Source organism: Apis mellifera, linkage group LG8 (assembly GCF_003254395.2).
Source record: "Apis mellifera strain DH4 linkage group LG8, Amel_HAv3.1, whole genome shotgun sequence".
Classification (NCBI taxonomy): Eukaryota; Metazoa; Arthropoda; class Insecta; order Hymenoptera; family Apidae; genus Apis; species Apis mellifera.
In genome coordinates this window covers 1,827,057-1,840,021 of record NC_037645.1, presented here as the reverse complement: position 1 = coordinate 1,840,021, position 12,965 = coordinate 1,827,057, and the positions used below count along the sequence as shown (strand labels likewise).

General features: G+C 21.5%; 3 protein-coding genes across 5 annotated transcripts in view; 1 reads left to right on the top strand and 2 right to left on the bottom strand.

The window, feature by feature from the left end:
• LOC413946 (myocyte-specific enhancer factor 2) overlaps positions 1-3,798 on the bottom strand; it is a 48,293-nt gene extending 44,495 nt beyond the window's left edge. For 2 of the 3 annotated variants that reach the window (XM_397383.6, XM_006558880.3), the window contains exon 1: positions 3,371-3,792. The gene's annotated coding sequence lies outside the window, so the exon portion shown is untranslated. Of the gene's footprint in view, positions 1-3,370 lie in introns of all 3 variants that reach the window. The other variant, XM_016913585.2, reaches the window with a different exon arrangement.
• Positions 3,799-5,795: 1,997 nt separating this feature from the next.
• On the top strand, positions 5,796-12,659 carry LOC551860. Its single transcript, XM_624245.6, has 11 exons — positions 5,796-5,836; positions 5,925-6,261; positions 6,386-6,541; positions 6,663-6,872; positions 6,952-7,117; positions 7,183-7,315; positions 7,442-7,499; positions 10,742-11,317; positions 11,409-11,648; positions 11,716-11,834; positions 12,147-12,659. Exons 2-11 carry the CDS (start codon positions 5,941-5,943, stop codon positions 12,403-12,405), a joined length of 2,238 nt encoding a protein of 745 aa, XP_624248.3. The 5' UTR covers positions 5,796-5,836; positions 5,925-5,940; the 3' UTR covers positions 12,406-12,659.
• LOC107964903 (Down syndrome critical region protein 3 homolog) lies at positions 7,725-9,157 on the bottom strand. The gene is made up of 6 exons (XM_026442304.1): positions 8,988-9,157; positions 8,783-8,926; positions 8,292-8,684; positions 8,128-8,224; positions 7,945-8,070; positions 7,725-7,864 (listed from the first exon to the last, which is right to left on the bottom strand). The coding sequence occupies exons 1-6, from the start codon at positions 9,042-9,044 to the stop codon at positions 7,782-7,784; spliced, it is 900 nt and encodes a 299-aa protein (XP_026298089.1). The 5' UTR covers positions 9,045-9,157; the 3' UTR covers positions 7,725-7,781.
• Positions 12,660-12,965: the final 306 nt, after the last annotated feature.

The following is a 12,965-nucleotide window of genomic DNA, read 5'->3' as shown; positions in this document are numbered from 1 at the left end:
TAGCGAGTGGGTGGGATCGATGACGGGGGCGATATGCACGATTTCTTTATGGAACTTTTATGAACGTTTAATTTTTCGGGCGTAACAATAAAGGTGTAATTAAAATTAAGCACAATTTAATAGAATCGCAACACTTATCGAAAATAATTATTCAAAATAAATCGAAGAATTTTTTTCTATTCTCTTTTTTATCGATTGCATACAATTTTTTTAATTAAATAATTAAATTGTACCTGCTATAGAAGAGACTTGAAAAAATTGAATTTTTAAACAGAATTTTATGTAATAAAAACTTGAATAATTGAATTAAATCATCCTCAACATTAAATGTCTCAGTATTGATGATTATTCCATACTTAATGACTCAATGCAAATCTTGAATTATTCAAATTAATTACAATTCCATTGACCAGAATTTTGAACGAATAAATCCAACTCGATTCAATTGATCGAATTTTAAATTATTCGATTCAGTTCAATTCGATCAATCGAATTTTAAATTACTCAAATCGATAAATCAAATTTTGAAATAAATCAAAGCTTGAGTTATTGATTCGATGAAATGAATTTAATGTAAATAGATTATTCGATTCGATATATCGAATTTTTAATTATTAATTCGATAAATTCGAATTTTTACACAATTTCAATTTTGAATTGTTCGATTTAATGAGTCAAATTTTTTTTAATTATAAACTAATTCAATTCGATTAATTTTTTTCTTTTTGTTTTACATTAATTTCAAGATATAAAACAATTTTATCCATATTTCAGAATAATAAATAAAGTCAACGGTTAAGTTATACAAGTTCCATCCATTTGCATAGACTGGAGGACCCACATTGTATCGCGCTTTGCACCACGAGGTCGTATAATTCTTTGTAGCAAACCAGTCGCGTATTATTACGCAGCTTCAAGTTTTACGAGATTCCATGATAAGTCTACATCTGATACATCAGCCAAAATATGTAATCAATGTATTCATTCCTATTTTACATTACCGAATGAAAGATTTATTTATCAAATATTTAATAATTTAAATTTTTCACAAATTACAGTGCAAAACATACTAATTACTTCAGAAGTTACTAAAGTTTCAAAAACAAGTTTATCTCACAACATATCATATAGAATAATAAATAGCATAATAAGAATTCTTATTTGGAAAATTATTGATAAAATTATTTAATGATATAACAATATGATTTAGATATATTTATTTATTATTATATATATTATTTATTATATAACATGTTATAAAAATAATAATAGTTAAATATAAAATACACAAAAAAAATACTGGATAATGAAAAAAAATAATGTAATTAAGAATAATAAGAATAACTACAATAGTAATTACAGAGTTAACTAGGGCCTTTTTTAAAAAAATAAGATATGATAAATGAGATATCATTATACGCTTCCTAGAGAATGATAGTGAAAAATTAATTTTTAAGTAAAATACTGAATTTTATATTTCTTTGAAATATTTTTATGAAAAAATATTTCAAAATATCAATAAAAAAATTACAATATTTATAAGCATATATAAAATGCAAAAAAAGATATATTTGTAAAAATAAGAAAAATTAATATAATAATTTTCAATTTATTTATATGGGAAAAAAAATATAATACATCAAGAAAATCAAGAAAAAATATAATTTATTATATTTATATTTAATTAATAATTTTCAAAATTAAATATTTTAATATGTTAATTATTTTTTTTGCATATATACATTTTAGTGTAAAAACATTAGCATAATAAATAAAACATAAAATTACCATATTTTCTACTTTACCGATATAACTAAATGCAATTAAGATTTGGGTTTGTAGATGGCAGCACCTCATAGTTATTTATAAAATTTTCAATAAAAAAAAAAATTACTTTTTAAATATTCAAAAATAGAATAGAAATCTATATTTTAAATTAAATAAATTATTTAAATGAATTTATCAAATTTATTTTCTCAAATTCTTATTATTTATATATGATTTTAATTATAAAATTAAAAATTAAATTTTACTTATAAAAACTAATAAATCATATAATTAAAAATATTGAACAATGTAGAATATAAAACTTATTATTTTGATTAATAATATTAAATTATTTAAGATTTTTATTAATCATATATGTATATGATTAAATTTAAAAATTATTATAGATAGTAGCAATAATATTTCAATGTTTTATGAACTATTATAGTAATATTTTTACAGAAATATAAAGTTTCATTTTAAAATTAGTATATAATATAATATATAATATATAATAAATTATTTATGTGTTAAAAAAATTTATAAAGCATATAAGCATGTAAGAATAATTAAATTCTTCATGTTATTAAAATTCTTAATGTAAATATGGAAAAAATTATATCAATTTATATCAAGTTTGTTATTATGTTATTTAAATTTTAAAGATTAAATTTGTAATATATCAATTTATATAAAAATTAATAAAAATATTCAATTTTTTAATCAAAATATGATTAAAAATACTTTTTTAATCAATACTTTTTAACAATTAGTTAAAAAATGAATTTTGTGTCATTAATTATGATTTTTGAACATTATTAATTATAACATTTGTGAAAATTCTAATAAACATTCTTTTTTAAAAAAATAACTAATTCTATATAAAAATATAATCATATTATTATAATATATTTGTTAAGAAAATAATCTATGAATATTTATTCATCATAAAAGTTGTTTTTTATATTCATTGAAAGAACTTGTTATTAAATACTCTAATATGAAGTTGTGAACACTTTGAAAAGTCAATTAATTTGCATTGAACGAAAAACAATTTTCTCAAAATTATTTTAAAAATATATAAGGTTATTTTTTAAAAATCAATATCACAAATGAAATAAAATTGATGAAAAAAATCACATAAGTTCAAATTCATATTTAAGAATGAATTTAAATTTGACAAAAAGAATTTAACAAGAAATTATATTCTAATTAAAATAAGACCTGTCATTTTCAATCATTCCTTTGAAGCAAGATCGATATATTCCATAATGTAAGAAATTCTTTATTCGACAAAATTATTCAACTATAAATTAGTTCATAAATTCACTGGTGAGTGCTTCAAAACACTCGACATTAAAACATCGCTACAGGACAAGCTTTTTTTCCTGAAAATTATGAACGTTTCCTATGTATGTGTGAGAATGTATTCATATATATCTACACACATATATATATATGCACATATAATATATATATATATATGTATTATATATATTCATGCATGCACGCGTATGGGTACATGTGTGTGAAGGCCATGTTAACAGACTGTAAGTCAACGAATGACTTTTGTAACGATAAAAGGAGAGTGAAATTTACTTACGATTTTCACCGGCTTCTCCGCGGCTCCTACAGAGCTTTTCCGTGCAGTTATTTCACTTTCCACATTATTACATCCACGGTGAAAAAAAAAAGGAACGGCGAGAGAGCGAGTTTGATCAAAAGCACAATTTTCGTGACGTCATCAGTGGCCGGACATGCGCAAACCGATTTCGGTGTTTTTCCATTTACCGCGGAAACACGTGTGGCGATGTAGCTTTTTTCTTCGTTTTTTCTGTTTCTTTTTTTTTCGCTTCTTTTCTCCACCGCGAAAACTACATTGCTAAGAGGCACGCGACATTATCGCGACGATACGGTATCGTCTGTTGCGAATTTCGTGTGCGATTATTCGCGAGAGCCACCACGGTTGCCGACATCTATCCATCCACTCCCACTTGTTAAATGACGTGCACTGACGTCATCGATAGTTTACCTTGAAGCATGACATTGAGTTACATGCTTGCCAATAGTGCTAATAAATTTCCCTAAAATATATGTTTATATAGGGACTTATATACATTTTATGAAATTTACATTATTATTTAGACTATTACTTTTGGCTGTATGAAAATTATATACTTAATAATTATATATTTTTTTATATGTATTACTAACATTATTGTAAATTATCGAAGTATAACATATTATATTTATTAATAAATAATATATAATAAAAATGAAAAATGGTAAAAGTAAATATTAATAAAATCCATGAATTACTTTTTAAATTAAATTATTTCAAATCATTTCCATAAGTCATTAGTATTATAATCTACTAAGAAAGGATAAATAATATAATCGGAGAAGCAAATTCGCACGTTATTTTTCACTATATAATATTATACCACGTGGGTATAACGTACATACGCAAGATATTTGAAATGTAACTTTATTTATAACTTTTAATAATATTCATTATGTATTAAATTATTATTATTAATTATTTTAATTTAAAAAAGTATTTTGTGTAATTTTTTACATTGTTTATATATATATATATATATGTAGATATACAAAATATATGATAAATAAAATATATATGATTAATAAAAAAAATATTTCTTTTATGTAAATAGTGATTTCTTTGATAAATCTTGTACATTTGTATTCTTTTATACTTTATTTTTTTTTATATCTTTAGTTTATGTAATCTATTTTATCAAAAATTCATTAAACGAAGGAAGAATAATATTAAACTACGCGAAAGAGACAAGCATCGATGTAACAAACGAACGCAATGAAACAGATGTGATCTGTGATTGGAACCATGAAATTTCAGGACAATGTTCATATAATTTCAATACAAATTCGTTGTAATAAGATTATATATGTTCTTAAATAATTAGTTACCTTTTCATTCATTACAAGTATAAAATTTTCATTTCAAAGATGCCTGTCGTGGACTGTAAGTACGTTACAAATCATTGAAAAAAATTTGACATTTTTTAGATATATTTTTTTGATTCATTACAAAAATAAATATTTCATGCTTTACTTGTCATTTATTTGTTATACATTTGATGACTATATGTGAACACTGTACTGTTAAATTAAAAAAGAATATTTTTAAAAATATACATATTAAAATATATAATATATTAATTATTACATTTAATCTTATATCATATATTTTTAAAAACATATAATTTATTATGAAAATAAAAATATTTATTACTAATTATTTTTAAAAATATTATTAAAATATTATTATAACTATTATTAAAAAATTTTAATTGTTGTTTAATTATAAAATTGCAATACATATGTATACCAGTTTCAAAAGTTCTGAATAAAAATATTCAAACATTAGTAAACTGTAAAAATATAAATATTCCTACAAAAATTAAAAATTTTTCAAATCAATTATTTCAATTTTTCAAAGTTGTATCTCTGTTTTATAAGAATTATTTTATTCCAAAAAAAATATTTTTTTTATGTGATGTAGTTTATAATATTTAAAAGATAATAGATTTTACATTGATTTAATTGATTTGTTGTATAAATTCTATTTATTTTTTTTTGTTTTCTTATTTTTTATTTTTTGTTTTATATATAATAGTGATAAATTATTAAGTAAATAATAAATGAAATGAATTAGAGAAATTTATTTTAATATATATGAAATATTTATATAATTTTATAATTTCAAAATAAATAATTCTATATATAAACAAAATTATGACAAAAATTTTTATTTAAAATATTAATATGTTTTTTTATAAATATGTACCTACTATTTGAATAAAAAAATAATTAATAAAAAAAAATAATAAATAAATATAATTAATAAAATAAATAAAATAAATAATAAATAATTATAATTACATTGTGATACAATATAATATACTATATTAAATATGATGTTAGTTTATAATTTATATGCTTATTAATATTTTATTAATTATAAAATTAATAAAAAAAGTTAAAAGTATAAAAATAACTTATATTAATTAAATAAAATTAATACAAAGTAAGTAAATTTTTAATTAAAATTAAAATTAAAATAATAAATCGCAAAATTAAAAAAATATAATTTATTTATTATTATTTTGAATTAGATTTGATCTACCAATAATGGATAATGTAAACAAAAAGCAAAATATTCATAATGATAAAGAGAAAGAAAAAGAGAATGAAAGAAAAAATCTGGATCAAGGAATTTCTAAAGAATCAGATTTAGATGTATTATATACAACTCGATTAGATTCTACAAGTCAGGAAGATGTTGAAAAAAAGATTCAGTGTCTGAAGCATTTATTGGAAAAGGATCTAAGAGCAGCTGATTTAAAATGGTCCTTATTTGTAGCAGCTTGCAATACATATCGTTACGATACTTGCTTAAAACCATTTCCATCAATGTATATAAAAAATGAATGCAAAGACATTGAAGCTCTGGTAATATTTTTTAAATATTTTATTATTTTTATTATTACTTTTAAAAATCTCATCATTTATATTATTTTCATATTAATGATTGAATAATTATTAATAATTGTTAAATAATGAATTTTAATTATAGAGGAGAGCAATAGAAATAATTCCTCCATTGGCTGTAATATTTAAAGCATTATCAGAACAAGATGTATATGAAAGATATGGAACAGCTATAGACTTATTACATTGGGTTTTAGTACGTTTAAGAGACCCTTATATAAAAAGTATTAAAAAAGAAAGTGTAAGTTTCATTATATATATATGTAATAAGTAATTATATAAATTTTATTAAATTTTTTTTTATTCTAATTCATATTTTACAATTGAATTTTGTAAAAATTTTAAAAATGTTTGGAATATAGTATGATTCAATATTGAGAAAAGTACCTTCAGAAATGTCAGTAGTTGCACCAAATTTAATATTCCAAGTTACAAGTACAAAACAATCCACTTCAGAAGACAGATGGAAAACAATTGCTGAAGGACATTCAACTTTTTATGCTTATCATGGTAGTCGGTTAGAGAATTTTCATTCCATTGTACATTATGGTTTACAACAGAGTATGTGTAAGGTAAAATATTCTTCTTGAAATATGATATATAATTCTTAAGTAATATTTTAATATAATGAATTATAATAATGTCTTTTAGAAGTCATTGTTTGGTAAAGGAATATATCTTTCAAGTGAATTAGGTGTAAGTTTACCGTACAGTCCAGTTGGCTATGGATGGGGAGGTAGTGTGCTAGGAAGTGAAATGAGTTGTATAGCTTTATGTGAACTAATTAATCATGCAGATGTAAAAATTGGAGATTCAGGTAAATTCAAATTAAAATAAAATATTATTTATCATAATTTATATCATAATTAATATATTTTACAGAAAATAATGCTAGAAATTTAGTCACAGATTCCACAGGTGGAAGAGTTCCAAATAAATATTATTTGGTAACAAATAGTGAATTAATAAGAGTACGTTATCTTCTTATTTACAGTCAACAAATTCATGCCACAAGGTAAATACAATATTTATTACTTGCTTATATTTTTAAATATATTAATATATTATATATTATATTATCTAATATAATTTATAATAAAAAAATGATAAAAAAATAAAAAAAAATAATTTAATATTTTAGATGTACTGATAATAAAGGATTATTGGCATGGTTCAAGCAACATAAATTATTAACATTTGTGCTTGGCTATGTGGTACTATTGGCTTCAGTTGGTCTGACTCATAATAAACAAGTTGAAAAATATTATAAATTATTTGCTCAAAAAGTTGGACTGGAATAAAAAAAACTTTTTATATGATGAGTTATCCATCTAATAATATAATACATTAAGATAAAAATTGTTTTTTTATATTTTTCATTGAATGAAATTTAACATAAAATTGCATTTATTGTAATAAATATACACAATTTGTAAATAATACATATTATTTATATAAACAATTATATTTTTATATAAAATTTAAAATCTTGATAATATTATGGGGAAATTTTCTGTAACTAAATAATCATCTTCAAATATTACAATTAAATTCACTTCAAATTCTGTAATAAATAATTTATGACATTTTTATTATCAAAATTCTTATAAAAATTAAAAAAAAAAATTCATATGATATTCTTACCAACTTTAAAATTGCTTGTACTTAATGTAGGACATGTAAATAATCTCGGAAATATCATATATATTGGTATAGGTAAATTTGTACAAACATTTCCTTCTCCAATTTGTATATTTTGTATTTCTGTAGCTGAAATAAATAGTATTGTAAGATAATTAATCAAATATTAATAATTTTTTATCTTACCATCTCTAGAATATCCTTCTGCACAACCACAAGTTTCTACTCTTACTAATTGTAGTTCAATTGATTTTATCACAGCTTCACAATGTTCAATTATCACCTTATATTTAAAAATAATATTTTATATTATTTTATTAAACAAAACATAATTATTATAATATGATTACCTCTCCTGTTAAGGGTTCAGAAATTTTACAATATAATGAATCAAGTTTTCCAGAAATACAAAATCTAGGTACATTTGTTCTATCTCTTGTGTTTTGCAAAGATTCTGGCATAATGTTAAAACATACTGATTTAGTAGGTTCTTTTTGTATTTTAAGAGGTATTTTATCCTCTACTATGAATTCTAAAGATTTGTTAACATCCTTTGCTAAAAAATTTCTTTTTATATCACAACGTATAAAATATTGAATATTTACAAAAACTCCATGATAAGTTTCATATAAAGATTTAGTTCCTCTTGGTTTTAATGGTAATTCAAATGGTATTTCTGTTCTACCACTTGGTATTTTTCCACTTGGAGCAACATCTAAAGTATATTGAACTAATTGTATTGGCTGAAAATAATTAATAAAATTAATTCACTTATATACTTTATTTATAATTAAACCACAATATAATTTTTTTTAAATTGTTAGAAATTCTATAAATTAACCTTTACAGAATTGTAAAAAGCTTCAAAAATGCCAAAATTTTTTGAACTAAGCTGTAAATTAACAGAACCTTCCATGCTCAAGAATATTCCATCGTGTTTAACATCTGAATTAGTTTGTAGTAATATAAAACCAGCAACTATTTCCTAAAAACATAACCTTGACACTTAAAATTATAATATTGTTATAAATAATAGAAAGATATACCCCTTCGTGATATATTTTACTAGCTCTCTTTAATTTGATATCAATATTTATTGTCATTTTATAATTTATGATTATTAATTGATTAATAAATATTTATGACTTTACGTATTTGTCAATAATGACGAAGATTAAAATTTATATTGTAATTTATATATAATATTTAAGTCAATGTATTTAATTAATTATAAAATTTACAATATTTATACATAAAAAAATATATAAATATAATATAAATGAAATTAATTGCATTAACATATAAATAAATCAGATAATATTATGATAAAATATCAAGAAAAAGTCGATTGTTTTAAAATAATACAAATATTTTTATATAATTTGAATAGTTTTAACTTTAATTTTTAATTTTTCTAATGTGAAATAAAAAATTATAAGAAAAATGTAAATTAAACATTTCAAATTTATATGACAACTAATATATTATATATAATATATTTATATATATATATATATATATATATATATATATATATGTACATATAAAATTAATTTTAGAATTTACAGAAAAATATAATAAGTTTTATGAAATAGTAAAATTTATATTAATTTATTCATAGAATAAATTAAAGAAGTATCTGAAATTTATCAATTTAAGAAAAAACTGAAGTATACTTGTGATACATTTGAATTACGTGACTATTTAATTGACCAATCAAATATCTCGAGTTTCGCGGTTTTTCTTCTTCTCTATATTAACATCCGCAGAAGGTGAACTTCCGTCCGATCGACTAAACAAATTCAAACCGACAGAGTCGTTACTGCGAGGTAAACGTTGTTTGGAAAACCGTGGAAGTAGCTTAATTGAAAGACGAATTTTTGGTGTTGCGTGAGATTCTTCTTTGACTAGAATAGCAATGGCTTTAAGAAATCGGACTGCACTTACGGTGAGATTTAAATTTTTTTAAGTGGACAATGTTGAACTATTAGTTGTGAAATGTTGATAGGGGAGGTCAATAGAACAGGGTAACCGTCTGTTCCTGACATCTTTAAATGCCCTTCATTTATTTTAAAAGCTATTGAAATAACAATTATATTTATAAAAATTGCTGCTTATATTTTAATACATTTAATATGAATTTTAATGTTATTTATTTGATTATTTAATAAGCAAATTCAATTTATGTCTTTGAAAACTAATATTCATTTTAACGTACATTTTGATCTTTAAAAGCGTGTTTTCTTTAATATCTCATATGCGGTATATTATGTGATTTCTCTTTTAACATATTATATGATTTCATAGTAAGAACAGATATTAAAAAATTAAATATTAAAATATTATTTTTAAATTACATTGTATTAAATAGAAATTCGTTTTTAAATATTTGGATGAAATTTCGTATTTCTTATAGTTTACACAATTCTGATATTTTATTTTTACGATGTTATATTTTATATAAGTTATTTATTATAAATAATTATTTATTATTTAATATAATTATATATTTTATTGTTATTATTTTAATTTTAAATCTTTTGAAATATATTAAATTCTTAGATGTTATTTGTATTCTTTTTTTTTATTTTATTTTCTATGTTATTTCTTTAATATGATATAAATTATAATAAAAATATAATATAAATATTAAAATAATTAATAGATTAAATTAATTTAATTTATTTAAAAGATATTTTTAATATAATATTAATTAATTTTATTAAATGCTATTTAATAAAATAACTTTAATGTAATTTTGCTTTTATTAAAAAATTACAATGTAAATAAAAATTTTCAGAATATTGTAAATCAAGAAAATGTTAAGAACCTTAAGTCCTCAGTGACTACAATACCTGGAAAGACTAAAAGAGCTGCTTTGGGTGAAATAGGTAACAAAGTGAATACCTTAAGAGGTGTGGAGCCCATTGATAGAACTAGCTTGCTGACAAAAGATAGTAAAAAAATCACAGTTTCAAAACAAATTATTAAAACATCAGAAAAAGGAATTGAGAAACTACCTATCCAAATAGTTAAACCTGTAAAAAAGATTACAGTTTCTTATGAAAATAATGTGGTGTCACTACCTCCTAAGGAAGTTCAGTCATTCTCCTCAGATCTGTTAGCAGTTGAGGATATTGATGAAGAAGATAAAGGAAATCCTAGTCTAGTTTCTATTTATAGTAATGACATTTATGGATATTTAAGAACCTTAGAAAATATGTTTCCTATCTCAAAAGGATATTTAGATGGACAAGAAGTTACACCAAAAATGAGAAGTGTACTTATAGATTGGTTAGTAGAAGTACATCAACAATTCCATCTAATGCAAGAGACATTATATCTGACTGTTGCTACTATTGATAGATTTTTACAGGTTTGTTATTACATACATAGATAAAATATGTATGTTTCTAATATATAATTAATTATTCTCTTCAAAAATAAATTTTTATTTTCTTCAATAGGCTTTTCGTTCAATAGATAGAAAAAGATTACAATTAGTTGGTGTGACAGCTATGTTTATAGCTAGTAAGTACGAAGAGATGTATTCTCCAGATGTAAATGACTTTGTATATATCACAGATAATGCATATTCAAGGATAGAAATATTACAAATGGAAATGCTTATTGTGAAAACATTAGATTATTCTTTTGGTAGACCATTACCTTTACATTTTTTGAGAAGATACAGCAAAGCTGGAAAGGTATGATTCATAAATCTATTTCTTAAATTTATTATATATTTTTTATAATAAACAACTTATTTTTAAGGCTCTTCCAATACATCATACAATGGCTAAATATTTTCTAGAACAAAGTTTAGTGCATTATGAAATGTGTCATTATCCACCAAGTCTTATTGCAGCTGCAGCAATATATTTAGCTTTCCTGTAAGTTACTTTTTAAAAATTATTTTAAAAAATTAATGTTATTGTTTTCTTTAAATATAAGATGAAGATCTTGATAAGATAATGTTAATTATACAGTTTTATGTACATATGATCATTTTGATATTGAATTGATGATTTAATATCATAATGAAGAAATTTCCAGATTGGTAATATATTATTATTCAATTTTTTTAATAAAAAAATTATTTATAGAATACAGATAAGTAATTAATTAAATAAATTTCATATATGAAATAATTATTGATGTAATTTATTAATAATTTATTTTTATTTTTATATTTATTCTTATAGAATTATTGATAATAATGACGAGGACGAGCATAAAATTGTTTGGACCAATACCTTGGCACATTACAGCACTTATTCTAAGGACGACGTGTTTCCCGTGGTACGGGAAACAGCGAGTATTATAGTTAATGCGGATAAGATCAAATATCAAGCTGTAAGAAAGAAGTACGCCCAATCGAAATGCATGAAGATTAGCACACGACCGGAACTTAAATCAGCAACGATATTTGCTATATCCACTGCGGATAATAAAGCAATATAATATTCAATTTAAAATAATTACAGTGAAACATTAGTTTGTTCAATATTTCATTGGACAAAATAAATTATATACGCATAGGATAATACATCTTTAAAAGGAGAAATACATGAAATGAATAGACGAAATAAAAAGAAAAAGAGACGAGACTATCTTCATTCGTCGTTTTTCTTATATATATATATATATTATTTTCATTTTATAAATATCGTATAATTAAATCTTTATTTCGTTGGCTATCTTAATTAACATTAAAATTATTTCTAAGTAATGACTTTCACTCCAAAATCTATTGGAGAAATTAAGAAAAAAACATACCATTATTAATAATGTATGTAAAAATATTTATTACAAAAAAAACAATAGAATAATTAATTTTTTATCTAGAAAATACGTAATAAAAAATATGTAGTTACAAGAAAAAATATTTAAATTGCAAAAAAGTTTTTCGATTATCTATGAAATTCGAAACTTGTGAACGATAGTCTCGTTTAAAATCAAGATATTTGCCTCAAGCATATAAGTTCTATTAAAAATGGGACAATTTAATTCTGAATATTACA